We start from the raw sequence: 19,623 nt of genomic DNA on the forward strand, positions 1-19,623 counted from the left end.
ATCAAAATGTTCTTTTCTCATAAGCGAAGCCTTTGCTTTTTATGATGTATTTTTTTCTATTGTGAAGCAATTTATTTCAGTGTTGCCATTTGGTAACAGGGAAGGAGCTGCTGGGAAGGTTAGAATGGATGTTAGGGAGTGGGGCCTATGGGGCAAGAAGCTTCTTCTAGGAAAGGTGCTCACCATCTCTTGGAGGCTTGGAAATCAGCTAGATAAAAAGGCTGGGAAATGTGTGCCTTCAAAACTAGTGAGTTCTTTCTGTGCAGAGTAAGAAAGCTGCTTTGCATCATAATAGAGCCTGTGCTGCCAAATGTCATCTTCATCTTGTATTTTCCCTTCTTTGCTTTTTTCATGAAGGTGTTTGATGAGTGAAGAGAAAATTCGTAAATACTTTCCTATGGTGCTGCAATGCTAAACTTTATTTACCATGCAAGTTCTAACCTATGTCCTCTCCAGCCAAAACAAGAAGAATAGACGTCAGACAAATGCGTGTAGGAGCAGTTTTCTCTGAGGCTATGTACAACCATTAAAATTAATCACCTCAGCTAAGACTGCTCTTTATAGTTGCTTGCTTTCCAGTGTCCAAGTTTAAAGAAAGCTGGTTATGCCAGCCAAGCCCAGTTACCTCTTCTGATTTTTTTTGAGTTTCCTCTCCAAAATCATTGCTCCTCTGAAAGCCATCTCTGCACTGTAAGTTTGCTCACCACTTTCTTCAGTCCAAGGATTTGACATCCTTTGGCTCAGCATTTCCACTTTGAAACAAGCAGTTTGATTAACCTTCTGTAAGGTTGGGGGAGTTTGTGGGTTTTAATTATTTTTTAAAATGAAGTCTAGATCCATATTTTTGTTTCTTCACATGTGCAGTTTACATGTGTTTTCAGTGTTATTAGAATGTAGTTATCTCATGGTTATCTGTGTCCCAAAATAGCAAGCACCAGTTTCCGTGCAAGATGGGAACTAGCCATCCGTGCAGGTAAACAATGCAAAATATTGCAGCCAGTGAAAAATAAGGTCTAGAAAAGGGAGCAGTACACATAAACATACACCGCAAACATGTACACAACCTATCTCGCTACACATAGAAATGACCTGAATAAATTTTAGTATTGATTTAATTGAACAGGTTGATATTTTTTTTAAATGTTATCTTATTTTCCCCCTGCAGCCATTTCTTTCTTTATACCCACTGGTCATCAGAAGTGTAATAACATTACTATAACTAAGCTAAATAATTTCTTTCATTTGAAGAAGTAGGTGACTATTGTGATACAGGTCTGGCCTTAGTTTCTACACTAGATGTCTGAATACTCATTGTGATAAAGTGTAGTGACACGTGGAATTAATATTTTATGTACTTTTAAGCCAAATGTCTCCTACAGGGCTGCCTTTGTCTTCAAGGAACTGGATTTAGTCACCAATATGTTCCCTTCTACTTAGGCATTCCTTTGTGAGGAAGAAAAAAAAGGGAAACATTGAAGAATATTCTTCAGTTTAAAAAAAACACTTAGTATGTGGGTAAATAAAGTAGTAGTGCCAAAATTCTTAAAGGACGTATAGTATTTCTTTAGAAAACATACAAGTAATTGAGTATTGATTATCTTTCCAGAAGATAAGTTATGGATGCAACTGGAAAATTATGTAGAGCAAGTCTCTTAAATCAGGATGGTAACAGTGCATTTGGGATTTTTCATAAGAGTACCCAAGAGAAGGGAAAGTTGATCTATTTCAGAAAAAGGCATCAAATATTTTAGTTTATTTACTTCTTTTTGTGACAATTTTTTTTTTTTTTTGAGAAGTATAGAAGTGTTGCTTTTATAATGCAAGTATCAATGGCATTGAGAACATAGGTATGTAAGACCTGTCGTTTTATACTTCTGGTCAAGTATGAAAATACCTAGCGTGAAATATTTTGGACTGACATCTCAATCAACTGTTAATTCAGACCATTAAGACTTCAAACAAGTGTTCTTTTTTATTTGGAGGCTTTTTTTAGTTCGTCTTTAAATTCTTTCCCTGATGACTCCTGTTGCCAAGACTATAGTTTTATAGGAAAGAAAACTTGTGTTGTCTGGAAGTTTATGAGGAGATTTTGGTTGTTTTCAGTTCAGCATCTGGCCTATGTTCTGTAGTGTGCTAATAGAGAAGAGAGGAGCTGTCAGTTTTAGTGATGACTGAAGAACATTGGGTGAAATCCAGTCCCTGCCTAAGGACATTCTTTTGTGTAAAATGTTGCACAGAGTTACTTGAATTTGTTATCTGCAAGTTTTGATGCTGCCATTGAGAGTTTAATTTAGGCGGTTGGAAGAAGCTGGCTATCTAAAATACTAACTGATGTAACCAGATAGAGAATGTGTATTTTGAACTCCTGGGTCTATGTACAATGTCCTTGGTCTCTGTACATCCTTGATTCTTAGTGATTTTACACTGTTTAAGAACTGAGGTTCTTTACAAGAAGCACTGTTTGTCCCAAAAGATCCTATTCCTGGTCCAGGAATTCCTTCTTACCTGAACAGCTGAGTTATTTTCTTTTTTTTTTTGGTTTTTTTTTTTGTTTTTGTTTTTGTTTGGTTTGGTTTTTTGTTTGTTTTTTTTTTGTTTGTTTGTTTTGTTTTTTTTTTGTTTTGTTTTTTCAATTTTGGCCCACTTACATGTCTTTGATTGAATATATGTCCTTAATTTCAAGTGTCCCTCCATCTGTCCAGGGTGTGGCCCCCTGTGACACCTCTAGAGTGCCTTGCAATTGGATATAATTGCTGTATTTTTGTTGCTGCAAAGGGACTTTTTCTTTCCTGCAAAGGCATAAAACACCTGTGGCTAAGCTGCCCTATGAGTGTCAAAGCATAGAAACAATCTTCATTTCAGGGTTTTCTGGTTTTGGTTTTTTTTGTTGGTTTTTTTTTTTTTTAACTTTAGATATTATATTGTGTTAGTTAATATTAGTTTCTCCATGTGTCAGAATTGTTTAGAACAAATATTTAAAATTCATCTCACTCTACAGTATTTCAGTATCTCCTTAATGTTTATGTTTCTAGCCTCCTTGTTTAGTTCTAAGTCGCAAAACTATTCTTAAATCACTTGTCATGGGTTGTTGTCTTCTATTGCACTGAAATATTCTAAAAACTAAGAACCATATAACTATTTTTCATAAATCCTATAAAAACAACCTTATTTTATATTTATGAATTTTTAATGAATATTTATAGCACAATTTCCCTTAGTAATTGTTAGTCCATTTTCATAGCTTTAAAATATACACAATTACTAGAAATATGATGCTGGTATAGTAGTGCTAAATTAGTTTTTAGTCTAGTGGAATTATTTTATGTAATTTCATTGAAATTCATAATTGTACAGTGAGCATACTAAATACTTGTAGACACTGAATCTTAAATAGAAGGAAATCAGCAATGGGAAAAATGAATTAAGGAAAAAAATTGATGAGTATTAATAATGTTTAAATTGAAAATTAAGAAACTCTACTTACTTCATATAATAGTGTATATATATAATAAATACTCCTTTTCCACCAAGTGTGTTGAATTTTTTTGAGGAGTTGCTTTCTCAAACTAAGTTTTACACCAAATATGCACAAGTCTGTGTTAGCAACCACATTGGGTAGTGCTTGTACCAGAGTTTCCTGATGACTTACTCAGTGTTTAAATACATAGTTTCATAAAGACTTTTCAACCAAACGTAATTATGGTTATCTAATGTAAAATGCCTAGAACCTAATAAAAAACTGTTTCAGTGTACTATAATAAAAGGAAAACCATGACAGAGTGAATCTTTGTTGATGATTGATCTAAGAATTACTTAGCTGTGCATCTGGACAAGCTGTATTTGCCTGGCCAGCTGTGGGTGTGCAGATGGTCAGTACCAAACGCATGCCACGCAGCAATGGCCGACATTACGCAGCTGCTGTCTCCTCAGTGACACGGGCAATGGTTTGCCCTGCTTACCAAACACTTGCAAGCATACGTGGCAGAGGTGAGAATAAAGGGCACATAGGTATTATATAATTAGTATGTGTGCTGAACTGCTGCTTGATTAGAGGGAAAGCAGTTATTCTGCTATGGCTCATTCTGATGATGCGTTCTCTTAACGTATTAGCTTTAACCTTTGAGGATTTGATTTAAATCCTGACTGTGCGTCACAGACGAAAAGATGTGTATTCATTTCCAAGTTCTGAGAAGACATTTTTCCACATGATAAAGTTCATGTGTGCTTGATTAGCTGCTGTTACTTTAGGGTATGTGGCTACACATACTTTTGCAGATTGAAAAGGGGTTGGTTAGCACATCTGAATTGTGTAGACTCTTGTTCACCAGTTTCCTGCTTTACGGCTACTTATGGCTACAGATTGTAAGTATAAAAGCTCCACTTGCATGAAACTATGCAATTGCTTTCTCCCTTTGAATAATAATCATACAGGAGTAAATGTGGGACACAGCAGAGGGCAGGCAGTGGAAGCTTGCCAGCTGCCATATGGTGCTAATAGTGGCGGTGGCATGCTGTATTGTAAACTCAAGACCTGCAGTAGTTTATGCATTTATGCAGTGTGACCTTACATCGCTGTCAAAATGTATAACCATCGCATCATTTTGCAGAAAGAATTATGAACTGTAAGGTTTGTTACACATTAAGAATATTTGGACAGCCTAGTACTTAAATGTTCTAATATGTCCATGTGGAGCAATAGATTAGTAGATTAAGAAGGGGTCATGGCAGAGACTGTATATTCTCAGGAACCATTTTAAAATCAAGATTAAGGTCTTCTGAATTTAAAGAAACTGGGAATTGATATTATCCAGGAAACACTTTTAATTTTTTTGTTTGTGGAGATTTTTGGGTGTTTTTGAGATGAAGCATCAAAATGTATCCTAAAATATATCTTTACATGCTCTCTATTACTGACCTAGTGTGTTGTATGCATGAAAATAAGAGGGGAAATAAAGATCATATAATGAAATATATTGTGTAAATTACATGCTTAATCCATCAGTGTCACATCTAGAGGTTTACCCACACGTACAGACAGAGAACATCTAGAAAGTTATTGAGCAGTTACATATATGCCCATAAACATTGGACTGGCAGTGGTCTAGACTGTGATACTCTGAACATTTATGGTATTTTCCATTGTTGTTTATATTAGTCTGATCTATATTAAACTTGGCTCTGAAGTATGAATGAGCAGAAGAGTAAGCCTTAGTCTTTCAAGCAACATTAATTTGTCTAAATATCACCAGCTTAATTTTTAGTTTAAGCAATGTAATTTACTGCATCATGGATTTCAGTAAGTAATTGACCATATTACTTTATTCAGTTTCCACATTACCAGTTTTGGGCAGGGTAATGAATCTTTACTTAGTGCCAAGTATTTCTTCCTGTGAAATTATTGTTCATGATGCTGTCATGCTACACATACACATTTAGTGCTGTTTTTAACAGCCCTTCAGAACTTGGGAAATGAATAAACAAATGCAGCTGGGGCCCTGAAGGGAGGCTGCATCTCCTTTCCTGTGAGATTTTAACCATATCATGCTGTTCCATCATACCAGCAATCAGCACCCCATGGCTCCCATCTAAATATTCTAACTGATTTGTAATCTGCCAACAGATTTGATTTGTGTCTGACATTATCAGTTGAAACAAAAGCCTGTGAAGCCACTGTGGCTGGTGTGATTTTGCCTTGTGATTTTTGTCCTTCACTTGGTTGATATTAATTGCTTCTGTATTTGAAAGGCTGAGCTTCCTGAGCTATCACCACCTGAAAACTCTGGTGTTTGGCACAGTTCTGTCATTTGGCACATGAATCTGAGGTGGAAGATGCTAGCTAAGGCAGTTGCTTGCTTCCTTTCCTGGTGGACTAGGAAACTCCTTAAAAGGAAGGAGCTTAAGTCTACTGTGGATGTAACAGTCTGGTCAGAGAGAGAGAAAGCTAGATAAGCTTTCCCATGAATTGGTCTGAGGGAGCTGGAGAGAAAGAATTGTAAACAATCTGCAGGTTTTTTGTGATAAGCTGTTTTGCCCATAAGGTTGTTTACAGATGGATTTCTTAATTAACCAATGGTGACAGTGTTTTTATTAAAGGACCACTTAGACTCTATACCTGTATAGAGTATAAAAAGGAATGGGTTTCCTAATAAAGTGAATTAGCCTTCTGATTGCTTTTGGAGTCCGTGTCATCTCTGACTCAATGGTGACAGTCTACTTACTTGATAATTTTCGATGACCCTGGCTCAGTTTAGGTGATTTTTAATTGTTCAGTGATGTTCTCAGTGTGCTTTGAACAAATTTCTAATGAACAGAGAGTGGAGTGTTGTGCGTCTTGCTTAGCAGTGACCTTGCTCTTCAGGCAGCTGGATTAGGACAGCTCTACTTGGCTCAGTACTGAAATCTTAACATATTATTTTTAATGAATGTGTATGTTTTAAACCTGCAAAATTCATCTCAGTTATTCTAAAATGTTCTTCTCATCTTTGCTTCCATAGTACCAGGATACGAATATGCAGGGCGTAGTGTACGAATTAAACAGCTACATAGAGCAGCGCCTGGATACAGGAGGAGATAACCAACTGCTTCTGTATGAACTGAGCAGCATCATTAAAATAGGTAAGAAGGAGAATCAGATGTCTCTGAGCTGTTACTCAGCATCACTGCACAACACGTTTCTTACGTGGTTTAATTAATAAAGCCAGGTACTTAGGGATAACAGTGTTCCCATTGGATGTTCTCTCAGTGTGAACTTACTTCCCCTTCTGTCCCTCAGTGAATCCCTAGCTGCACTTAAGTGAATTTCATCTTTGGAGAGAGTTGCATATCCAGTTGTGATATTAAAGTCTCATGTTAAATGAACTAAAGAGTCAACTATTCTGGTTATGATGGTGTTGCAATTTCAATAGAGAAAGTAAAAAAAAAAATCTATCAGTAATATCACTACATACTTAAACTCCTTTTGAAACAATTGAAATGTCACTGGAAGAAGGCATGTCTTTTGTGTGATTTCAAACTCAGTTGTTTAACTAATTTTTTCATCTGATGCAAGTAACCTTTTTTGGTATGAAAATACTGCATATGATCAAAAGTTAAAAATTTAAAACAAACACAACACTCTCAATAACAATATAACTGTAATTTGGTTTCTTTTTAGCCAGAGTGAATGTACTCAGACTTCAATAAGAAGTGTCGCAGTAGATTTCAGTCAGCTCTTTAGAGAGGTTTTACTGTCCCAGCTACTTCATAATTTTGTAATGATGAGTAATAGTTCTGTTTTTTATATATGATGTTTTAAAAGAACCTTTTCTCTGCTGATTTTGCTTAGGGTGCTATTTGGATATTGATGTCCAACTCACTGCAAATCAAATTTGTTAATAAACAGCAAGTGAGACTTGACTATACAGAGTGCTTATGTATTACATTTTCTTTTGTATAGCAGACAGGAGGGTTTTTAATATATTATTTCCTTTACAGTCCCCATTTGCCTTATAAGTCAATATACTTAGGTACTACAGCTGAAGGATTTAAAATCTGAATGCAAATTACTGTGCCCTGAACTCTTAATAGTGCTGCACAGTTGACAACAAAATACTAACTACACAGTTGAACTTTTTCCATTTTCTTAAAGAAATTAAGAAAACCATTTGATTTGATTGCACACAAGTAAAATTTTTTCCGCTGAAATGTACTAAAATTATTTTTGAGGTGATTCATAAAACAATAAGTACCAGATATGCCTTTTAAATCTATTTTTAGAATGTTTATTAACTTGTGGAAAGACACATGATCCAAGCCTTAAGTTGCCTAAAGCAGGGTGGAAAACATTTTCTGCTTTGGTTCTGATTTTGAGGATAAGTTATGAAAGTTGATTGCCTGTAAGCTTTTGAGAGTTTAAGGAACTTGACTTTACCCTGTTTCATACCACACTCTGAATCTAGCAGAAATCTATAAAGTTATAAACTTTCTGGTGAGTGTCACTATTTTTAATATGGGCTAGGTGCAGAAAATAGAAGCTGTTGGAAAACACATTTTTATAGCAGTATTTGTAACTCCTCATTTTCCCATGATTTTCTCTCTTAAGGCAAGAACAAGTATTGCTTAATATTTACAATTAGCATTTATTTTACTCTTAGAAATTGTAGTGGTGCCTGACATTATATTGTAAATACAGTTTTAAATGTTACTTTTATTGTATGAATTAATTTGCTTTTACAGACATTAGGCCTTGGAGTATAGAGGTATAAAGAAGTTGTTTCTAATTATCTTTTAAAATGCTGTAAATGGCAACGAAGAAAGCAAGAACTCTGTGGTACCCCTACCTTTATAGCCTCTCCAAAGTTTTAGGGAACATAGCAGAAGACCTTAAACTTTCGAATGGTAGATGTTTGTCCTAAGTGGACTTGAATCTGTGGTTTCACCTCCATGATGTTGTGTAAGTTTGATTTATCCCTGTGAGAACAATTATTTCTTTTGTTATTGCTTTGACAGCTACAAAAGCTGATGGATTTGCACTATATTTCCTGGGAGAATGCAATAATGTAAGTATACTGGATTAAATGCTGCTTTTTGTACATTCACAAGTATATTTTCTAATATAATAATGGTGGTAATGAAAAAATATTCTCTGCATTTAGGTCCTTGGTCTTTTTGTTTTTTTGGTTTTTTTTTTTTTAAGATTTTGCAGTAATGCTATTGTTTCTCTGACTCTGGAAGCTTAACTTGTGATTTAACCCTATTATTAATTGTCTTTAAGAAACAAAAAACTTAACATGGATTTGATGTCTGCATAGCCTTTTCTTTGCATCTAGTTATTTCCCTGATTTTTTAAAAATGTTAATTGTCAGGTGCAACTTGATAGTGAGGTAATGTAGATTCTGTTTGGCATAAAAGAAATTATACATTTTAAATTTATTAATTCAATTGGTTTCTGATGTACTAATTCAAACAACAGTCAATCCAATATTTGTTCTGTTGATATTTGAATGTTAGAATACCTTACATCTTTTTCTATCCAGTTTAATTTGTGCAGTTAGCATGATACAAGACTTCATAGCTATTTTGAATGGCTATCAGAAGGAAATGCAGTTTAGCAATTCAGTCGGTTCCCTCAAATTAAAAATCAGAATTTTTCAGAAATTTTGTCTTTCAGTAGTTCAAGAAACAAGCAGTGACTAGAGAAGAAAGTATTTTTCTCATTGTTTTTTTCCTTACTTTACACTGCCAGTTTAAATAGCTTTTTCTTGTATAGTCCATTAGCCAATTTCCTTTGCTCTTTGTGCAATATTTGAATTCAGAAAAAGTATTTGAATTCAGAAAAAGCAGTAAATATTACATTTCTGAAGTAGTGGAAACAGAATTGAAGATGTACAAACCTGCAAGTACATCTTCCACCTTTGATGTGGAAGAAGGCCCATACAGAAATTTCCTATAAGAAATGGAAATGAGGTTTTGCATTTTTTGTGATATGACTGTTTCAGATAATAGGGATAATCCACTTTATTATTTGAAAATTCTTTTTTCTCTCAATGACTTCTGTTAAGCATATAAATAGCATATATTTTTAAATAACTCTTTCACCAAGAGGTATAATTTAAGAAACATGTTGTTTGTCATTTGTGAATGCCATATTTTGTTCTCATTACTAGGTAGGTGGCTGCATTCATGGGTAGGGGGTGATACAGTCACTGAAAATCTCCCTCCTGCTGTCAGAGGCAGGGACCTGCAGGAAGTTCAGCCTCCATCCCAAACATCCCAAATGCACAGTGCTGGCCAGCTTTGGTGGCAGTGATTGCCTGCCAGCTGAGCATGCTCATCTCTAAATGCTTTGTAAAAGATTACAACAAAATTAACTTTACTGCTTGAGACAAAGAGAATTCTTGCTGTGGTGAGACTTTTCCTATTAGATTACTATGGCAAAATATGGGATTACTGACAGCCTTTTGATACCCTGGGGGCCTGGATACCATATGACCTGCTATTTTTTTTGTTTTAACTATCATATTAGGCAGATTAATCTATTTGCTTCCCAGTATTCCTGTACAACTCTTTCCTGAAAAAAAAAAAAAAATCTCAAACCACTAAAAACACACATTGACTTTATTAACCACTGCTATGTAGCTGCATCACCCAAAATGGAATGTTCTTCATGTAGTTTTTATAGGGAGTGATCCCAAGTCCTTTGAAGTTTGCATGAGATTTTCCATTCACTTTAGTGGGCTTTGAGCCAAACTCGTGTTTGTAGTCTTGTAACTAAATGGTAATGCATTAGCCTACTTCTTATAATAAATTCTCATGGTAAATTAATTTAAATAGCCCTTGCCTCTTGAATATTTAATTAAAGGATGTATCCAAGTGAGATTAGCCATTGCCCAGCAAGCACTGGCAATGAGGTTTTATTTGTTTTTATTAAATGCCTTTTTAAAATGGGAACAAAAATATTCTGCATAGCAAAAGCAGAAATGAGCTAATTCTTTAAGCTGAAACTAAAAAATAATAATTAAACCCTTTGATTAGCCTGGACAATGTATTTGCTGAATATCTACGGCCATTTGTTGAAGAATAGTCTCTGCCTTTTGGTGGCTTAATATTTTTGTGCTAGATATGTGACTTGAATTTTGCAAATTTAGCAAAATCCTTCCCCTCCCCCCACCACCACCCCCCTAACACAGCCCCCCCCAATTTAGCATTGGGGTTTTTGTTCATTAGTTTAGAAAATATCTGCTTGTTATCCATCTAGGAGTTCATGTGTGTTTGTATGCATCTTTGTGAGAATCAAGTTTTGGGACGGGAGTGTGTAAGAGTGGAGGAATCCTATTAACAAGTAGATAGCTACTTTCAAATGGTTTTCTAATATTTAGTGATGTGTGTTCTGACTATACTCTGTAAGGGAACTTATGACCAAACTTGAAGCACAAGCACTAACTCTACTTCATTTCAGTTCCTGCTTTAAATGTGTATAGGTGTACTTTTGCTTATTTAAATCAATCCAGATTTGAGAATTTTGGTGTGTGTTAGTCTCATCAAAGGAATATTTTTGCAATATGAGATAGCCTTAACTACCTTTAGCCTGCATTAAATAGTGAGTTTCTAATTAGGATAGAAGATAATTTTAATTTTACAAAAATGCTTAATTTTTGCAAAATGAAAACCAGTAAATGATTACTACATACTTTGTGCTATTATTTCTTAATGTTGAGGAAATTGACATATCATTGCAAATTACTTTTTTCATGGATTATTAAGAGTGCATAGTAAATAATTCTTTGGTGCTGTATTTCATATAGACATAATCTTCCTTGCATGACAATTACATTAGAACTGGAAGACAATTAATCTAGTTGAGGAAAAGCTCTAGATTAGCCAGTCCCTTTCTTTTGGCAAAACACAGATGATACACTTGCCTTTAAAGGAGGACAATGCTTTAGGAAAAAATCCTTTAGAGTTTAATGGCACAAAAGTTTGTAAAAATATCTGTCCATATAACAAGTTTCTTTTCAACTTCATTTTCTTTCTCTCTATTGAAGTTTACATACTATATTAGAGTTGGAAAACAGCATGAGGACTAAGTAACTTCTGGCTGACAGTTCAGGTTGAATGCCTTCAGGATATTTACTTGAGAAAATTGGCTTGAAATAGAAGATGCCACATCAATTGCAGATTCAGTGCATTTCTTTATACAAGTATTACTCAGCTTTGGTGCCAGAATGGTTCCAGTGTGGGTAGTTCAGTTATTTTAGCATCCTTCTGGGTGTTCAAATTGCTTGAAGCCCTACCACTCAGTGTAGTCCTAAACTGAGAGTGTTCTGATGGTGAATCTGCTTTTCAAATGATTGCCCTCTAGCAGGTAAACACCCCTTGCATGCCCAGCTCCTTCCTTCCCCGTGAAGCTGCCCAGCGTATCAGAATCTGGTTCTGCCAGTGCTACACATATGATAGAATGAATTGCAAAGTACTTGTGCTAAAAACAGTAGCACTTCCTCATCAGGGCCATAATCTGAACAGACCTGTGCCCATACAGCCTCTGGTTTTTGAACTTTCTTCATATCTAGGGGATTATCTTTGTCCATGGGTTAGTGTAATTATGCAAATAAAGTTGGTATTTCTTAAGGTACATAGCAGCCGTTTTACAAGTACTATATACTGGAGAACAGAAGCCCTTCCAAATCAAACAGGAAAGTTTCACAACTCTCCAGCAAAGGACTTGACTTTATTTAAATTTTCTTTTTTCTTTCTTATGGGGATGAATGTACAGTTAATAATTCTCCTGTTATGACCTTAATTAAGTGTCATCTTCAAACATGGCTTAAAGGATTTACTGAAATTCTCGTATTGGATACTTTGTGTGTAAATCAATTGCCCAAGTATCATGCTAGATTGGCATTTAAGTCCATAAGCTGACATTTTACAAGGCACTGTTTCTAAAATACATATCCCAGTTACACAGTTCCTAATGTATTACGACATTAATCAGTTTTTCAGATAGTTCTTGTTTATAGTCCTTACTTGTATGAGTAATTTTCCTCATGATTACACCATGATTCCCACGTAGAGATGTATGACTTCGTATTTAACAGTCATACACTTAAAGCAGCTTTTACTTCGTCTTGTGTTACTTAGTTCCTGAAACTGCAAATTGTGTTGACAAACAGATTATCTTTGGTTCAGACAGAAGTTTCCAATAGCTTTATTGTAAGAAATAATTACGTGAGGCCACAAATATGTGCACATACTCTGTGCTTCAGGGTGTATTTTATTAAGCCATTCTTGAATTTCTGGTCATGCAAAACTTGTTGCCACTTGATGTGTGTGCAGTGCCATCTAGTGAGTGTATGAGGTGGGTGCTTTGCATTATTAAGAATCCAGTGAAAAACATGTACTGCTTGCTGTCTCCAGTTTTTGAATGCATAGGCATCTTCTTTAAAATTTGAGTATTTTAAACATGTTTCCAGGTGAAATTCTTCTAGTTGCAAGTCAATTCAGGAAACTTTGGTCTTTATTCTTGAATCAATTCTAAGATGATGGGGCTCTTTTAGATGTAAAGTGGAAGAAATCTGTTGCTTTCTTATTTACCAGTGAATAGTGATACTCAGTGGAGATCGAAAGCTCTTGTTTAGTTACAGTGTTTGAGTTTAAATTTGAGTCAATTAATTATCAAGCTGAAAGAAATAAATAACTCTCAAAATGTATTTTAGGGAAATTTTGGTCTTGTTTAATTTAATATTCAGGTAAATTGACTTGTGGAATGTGTTCACAATTAATATAGTATCATAGAATATCCTGAGTTTGAAGAGGCCCATGGGGATCATTGAAATTCAGTTCCTGGCCTGCATAGGACACCCCAAGAATTACTCTGTGTGTGAGAGCATTGTCCAAACACTTCTTGAACTCTGTCAGGCTGGTGCTGTGATCATTGCCCTGGGGAGCAGTTCCAGTGCCCAGTGATCCTCTGGATAAAATAATCTTTTCCTAATATCCAACCTTAACCTCCCCTGACACAACGTCAGGCCATTCTCTCGGCCCCTGTCACTGTCACCCCAGAGCAGAGATCAGTGCCTGCCCCTCCCCTTCCCCCATGAGGAAGTTGTAGCTGCAGTGAGGTCTCCCCTCAGTCTCCTCCAGGCTGAGCAGACCAAATAGCCTCACCTGCTCCTCATACGGCTTCTCCTCGAGGCCCATCATCATCCTTGTGCCTTCCCTTTGGATCCCCACTTGGAGATTCAGATCTCTTTTGCACTGTGTCACCAAAAAGAGCCCCCAGCACTCGAGGTGAGGCCACTCCAGCTCAGAGCAGAGCAGGACAATCCCCTCCCTTGCCCAGCTGGCGATGCTGTGCCTGATGCACCCCAGGACAGGGTTGGCCCTCCTGGCTGCCAGGGCACTGCTGACTCACGTTCAACTTGCCATTAACCAGGACTCTCAGGTTCTTTTCTTCAGCACTGCTCTCCAGCATCTCATTCCCCAGCCTGTGCATGCATCAATATATACTATAGGAAGAATGCAGAAATTGCTAGAAAACTAGACAGAGTACAGTAGTTTATGTTTTACTATCAGAATGGGAGGTTGTTTTGCATAAATCTGCAAAGATTTATCCAGGTATCTGATTTTGTGTGATATATTCACTAATGTGCAGGTAAAGAAAGAATACAGGACTGCAGATATGTTTGTAGGACCAGATTAGATTTCAAAATGGCCTTTGGAACATGATCAGAAGAAAGCAGACAATGATTCAGCTGAGAAAAGTTACACAAACAAAACTCGAGCCGTAGTGTAAAGTATTTTTCCTTTTTCTCTCTCTGTTGCTAAAGCCCCAGATGGAACAAAACATTTTTTTAAACACAACACTTTAAGAAAAAAATAGAATTGGAGGAGCTGAAGTGAGTTCAGGAGAAAGAAGAGAGAATGGTCAGGAAACAAAAGTGCTTTTGCTTAGTCTAAAGAAAAGGAAGTTGAGGGGTGAAGGTATGCCTAGATAAGGCAGAGAGGAAGGGAATCATCTCCAATGGTGTGAAGGGCAAGAAGCAGTGTGCTTGAATTGTCATTGGGGAAATTCCTCAGTTATGGCTGTAATGAAGCATGGCAGTCTGTTGCTTGTGCAAGTTCAGGGATCCTCATCCCTAGAGGAGTGTTTGGACCTCTCAGCCAAATGTCTTTCAGAAAAATGCATAGCTGACCATGCCTTAAAATGGAAGGGATGGTAGGGAGGCATGTCAATTTGGTTTTCTGTGTCAATGAACTGCTATAACTCTTGTGGTGTTTTTCTTGTGTAAATCAACTGGAAAAATTCCAGGAGTTAAGTTCAGTTAAAAATTGATACTATTCAGAAGGGTGAACACATAACCTCCCTGCCAAAAAACAAACAAACAAACAAAAAACAAACCAAAACAACAATAACAAAAAAACCCCAAATTCAACTGCTAGTAGTTCTACAGTAAGTGTAAGTGCACCATCTTAATTTCACAAGTATCCAACATTTGTGCATACTATGTGGCTTAAAATTACAAATCTCCTCTAGTACACTGTGAGGTATTGCAGAGGAAACAAGTTTTTTATAAACAATGTGGTAGTTTCTGGTGTTTTTTTCTTCTTTTAACCCTGTGTGCCTCATACAGTCAGACTTCTGCACTTGTGTTTAAACCCAGGACATAATTGCCTAGAACTCTTTAAGATTTTAGCATGGTAGTGTTGGGCTACTGCTTCAACTAAGCCACATAGCAAATGCAAGGGGTTTGGCTATGACTAATTTCCAAATTAATTATGTTAATTTGTTTTTCTTGGTCATCTTTGCCTATTATGATGAATTTTATTCTTACTAAAAATCCAGGCCTTAGGGCACAGCCTTTGTAAATATCTGCAGATAATTTTATCATTCAGTTGTGTGGTCTTATGTTTAAGTTGTCCTTTACCAAGAGTAAAAATCTATTGCTGTTACTGAATAGAAACATATGTGAGCACCAGAGGCCATTAAACTCACTTGATATCAGCTTCATCAATTTCCATTTTTTCTTTAATTTTTTCTTTCCCCCAAGCATCAAATCACATAGCAAGGCTTTAGTATGAAGGCTTTCATTTAATGTCAGTTGAATATTAATTGATTTTCTGTGAAGCATTTTTAGGACCAGTTTTATCAGTGGATTGTGCCGTGGAAGAAACTAGATCAAGATCAGTCACCTGTACCAGCAAGATAGTTTGTTAGCAGAATGCTTGTCGCATGTGTACTTATCCTTCATTTGAATCCTTAAACCTGGTTCTTATCCAGACTGTTTTTCTGCAAGGAAATTTTAGAAAAATTGGTATATGATTATCATTGTCTTAGTTATAAGTAGTTCTATGAAAAGAAGAAATAGCAGTTTGTGAAATTATGATGATCATGAAGATGATGATGATGAAGTTTACAGTTTAATTCCAATCCTGACAAACCTTATATAGCCACTTGAATGGTTTCTAGTTTATGTGAGATAGGATTTGGTGTTGTGCTGGATTCCAACAAACTACATACCAACAGTGACTAGAAAAATAGCATCATTAGACCTGTGGTTGTCATCTTCATCAGAAGAGCCAAAGATTGAAATCACTGAAAACTGCAGGTACTTTCTTGGTGCTGTAACAATATCTGTCAAGAGTTGCGGATACTATTGTGTTATGAGACTTGCTGCTACTACTCATGTTTTCTTTTACTGGGATTTTAATCTCCTGTCTCTATCAAGTATTAGATTTTCACTAGAAAAACCAACAATGAGGCCAAGTTACACTAGCATTTCAAGATGAACATGAGTAATTCTTCATGTGCATGCTCTTACCTGTTAGAAATGAGGAACAAAGAAGGTCTTTTCAGCCACAGTAAGAGATTCAAGAGAAATTACTTAATAATTTTACCAGACTGAGTGCATAGTACCAAGGAAAGAGCACCAAAAACCATGGTATTATGGCTTATTGAGCATAAACTCATCTTGTTATGTGTCTGAAAGCCAAGTTGGTGGGTTTATCTGTGAATTGAGGATGTTGTCATCTTTATATCTCTCAAGAAACAGTAACAGTACATCATTCTTCATTCCTGTAGACTGGCAGACTTGTTAATACATTAGTATTTTTAAAAGATATTAGGCACAACAATATGTTGCCTATACCTAGAGTGCCTAAGAAACATGGGTCATAGAAGAGAATAATAGAATCTTATAAGTTGGAAAAAACTCTGCGATCATTGAGTTCAACTATATAGCCTAACACCACCAAGAAGAAACAATGCATTTTGCAACATTTGTCTGTGTTCACCAGTGTTTAAACATTTGTTAAGGTCATAATTTCTTTTGGACTTTCCGTTTTGCTTCAGTTTGATTTTTTAAAGAACCTCTTGATCTCCATGTTTGTGATAGGTCATTAGTGGATTCCAAACCATATTGTTACATCCATCAAAATTAATAGGAGTTTTCTGGGCTGTGGACTTTACAAAAGTGAATTAAGTGATTAAACTAGGAAGGGAGGAGTAATTTTGGAGATTTTAGGCCCAACCAGTGGAATCTGTCCTTTCACAGATGGAAGGAAAGAAAGCACCTCATGTGGTCTAAGGTTTCAACAAGTTGCAGGAAGTTCTTGATGTCAAACTTTAGTGTTCCCCTGCCTACTACATTTAAAGAAAGAAGTCCATCACCACATGGAACTTACTGGAAGAATATTGTTGATAGGGTAGTTGAGACTGATGAAGAAAAGGAGATTCCATTTGTCTGGAAGGAGGTAAACAGATCAAAATTGGGAGTTACAGAGTCCTGTGGACTGCCAGGTTCCAGAATGCCTGAACCTGGAAGCTTCCAAAGGATTCTCTCTCCAAGACAATGTTTGTCCTTTTGGTAGTTTTTCAGATCCAGTTTTTCAGACTGAATCTTCCATTTTGGTTGCCTTCTCTCTCATCAGTAGTAGAGATACCTAATGCTCTTTCTACACTAGTTATCTTTTATTACTTTTGCCTGGAGAGAGACTGTGACATTGCGTTATCAATAAAGAGATATTTATATTTATCCCTTTCTGATACTGACTTAGAGGCTCACTGCAAGTGATAATAGCAGCAAAACAGTCTGTGAGCAGTGCACAAGCACCCTGCTGTCTCCTTTTACTGCATGGTGAGCTATCAGTATAGTATTTGGGAAATCAGGGGTCCTAATATTCCTATATTTCCTTTTTAATTGACTATATATTGGTTAACTTGTGGATTAAGATCCACTGATTTTTTATTTTGATTATTAATCATTGTTTATTGTCATTACCAGAAATACAAACTGTCTTTTTTGAAGTAAAATATTCAGACAAACTGAGAAAATGCAAGTTAATTCGCAAGGGCCAATCTATCAATTTCTTCACTTACTTGTGAAGCTGTATGCAATATATCTGATGTCTGTATAGACACACTTCTAGTTACTTTTTGAGCTAGTGAAAGATTATTGGAATGTACATTTGCAAATTAAAAGAATGCTGGAGTCATTCTCAGTTAGAAAAAAGTAGGTGAGCCCCAAATTTTATCATTACTGCAGTACATTTCATTTCATAAGTATTTTCTTAAGCAAAAATAAAAAGTGAGCTGCATTGGTGATGTAAAAACCTGTTGAATTTTGACAGTATTAATTTTAGAGATTCCCATAAAGCTGTGTCTGGGGGGTGCCTCAGAGATTAATTTCAGTAACACGCCATAGTAGAGTAGAGCAGTTGACTTTGTTTTGTTTGGCTGACCTTGCCATTGATGGCTTCTACTCAAGACATTTCTACATAATTAATTGGCAATAAACATTTAAGCTCATTCAGATTTAAATTCATCAAATATGGAATGTACAAACATTTATAGCAATTTATTAGGTGTATGTATAAAGTCGATATGGAATGGTAGAAGCTTATGGATTAATTTCAGCTCATATATGGTTATGAGAAAAATTGCCTTTCTTTTTAATAGTGTTGCATGGTTAGGATAAGATTATCAATTGTTCTGCACAGTCATTTCTACCTCTGCAGTCAGGAGGAATAGTGGCAAATTTGGAACCTATTGGGTAGTTGAAGAGTTTTTCGATCACTGACCCTTAGCCACAGGTTTGCAACTTTCCATAGAATGGAATTTCTTCTGCAAAACTCTTTTTTGCAGAAGCTATAAGTAAAATAATGTTCATAAACTTTTTCCAGCATAGGGAAACTTGTTCACAGCAGTACTTCATTGTGTTAGCAACTGAGGGGTTTACCAGGCAAAATGATACACAAGGACACAGGAAAGACGGTGCTGGTGAAAGCAGCCTTTGCAGGCTGCTTCAATATGTCAACGCAGGTTTTTGGCTGCTGAAGATTTAGTGAAGGTGTTTTCTAAGAAAAAGATGTTAGTGTGGGAGAAGTGAGTTCTTAGTTTTCTGTTGCAAGTGGCTGTTTCGTTTTCTTCCCTTTTTGTCTTGTTTTGAGAAGCTCTTTCTGAGAAGAGAAAGATTTCTTCATTGTATTATGTTTAGTGCTGGGCATGATTCAGGAGATGAGTGTGGAAAAGCACATTTTATACACATACATTAAATAGCACGGTTAATTTGCTAATTGTGCTGCCTTGCTACCTTGGCAAAAAGAATCATGTAAGAAGAATGGTGTGAATAAGAGTTATTCTTCAGCATTTTCAGCAAAATTGACTTTGATGTCTGTTTGATTTTGACTCATTCCACTACTTGGACTATATCAAGCAGGCTTCTAACATTGTGGTGCATCTCTACATTTTGCAGTACTCTGCAACAGAAACCACCTTTTCACTGTTACTGTTCCTATTATAAGAGTATTTTTTAAATAGTAAATCTTAAGCATATGGTATAGCAGATCAGACTTCTGTAAATATATGTATTTCAGCATTTCTATACTCTTTATACTTTACTATCTTTTTTATTTTTTGAAAAATACTTTATACCAGAACATTGATTTACATAAATAAAGACCTGTGATTTCTTCCGTTTTATTAGAATGTTCTTTTTTTTTTTTAGATCATGGTGTGCTTTTCTTGGCTATGTTATATAAAATGTTCTTTTTCATTCTATTTAAGTGCATGTAAAAACATGAACTGAAGCTTATGAAGGCAAACAGCTGTGAAACTAAGTTTTCATTTCAAAATTATATGTATCTTTATTA

The 19,623-nt window shown here is 35.8% G+C and overlaps 1 protein-coding gene across 5 annotated transcripts in view; it reads left to right on the top strand.

Moving 5' to 3' along the window:
* The window catches only part of PDE10A (phosphodiesterase 10A), a 341,642-nt gene that overhangs the window by 277,523 nt on the left and 44,496 nt on the right, over positions 1–19,623 (top strand). For all 5 annotated transcript variants that reach the window (XM_072926053.1, XM_030268402.4, XM_072926052.1 and 2 more), the window contains 2 exons: positions 6,495–6,615; positions 8,488–8,537. In XM_072926053.1, the coding sequence (XP_072782154.1) occupies positions 6,510–6,615; positions 8,488–8,537 (156 nt within the window). In that variant the 5' untranslated portion in view covers positions 6,495–6,509. The remainder of the gene's footprint in view (positions 1–6,494; positions 6,616–8,487; positions 8,538–19,623) is intronic.

Source organism: Taeniopygia guttata, chromosome 3 (assembly GCF_048771995.1).
Source record: "Taeniopygia guttata chromosome 3, bTaeGut7.mat, whole genome shotgun sequence".
In the NCBI taxonomy this organism is placed as follows: Eukaryota; Metazoa; Chordata; class Aves; order Passeriformes; family Estrildidae; genus Taeniopygia; species Taeniopygia guttata.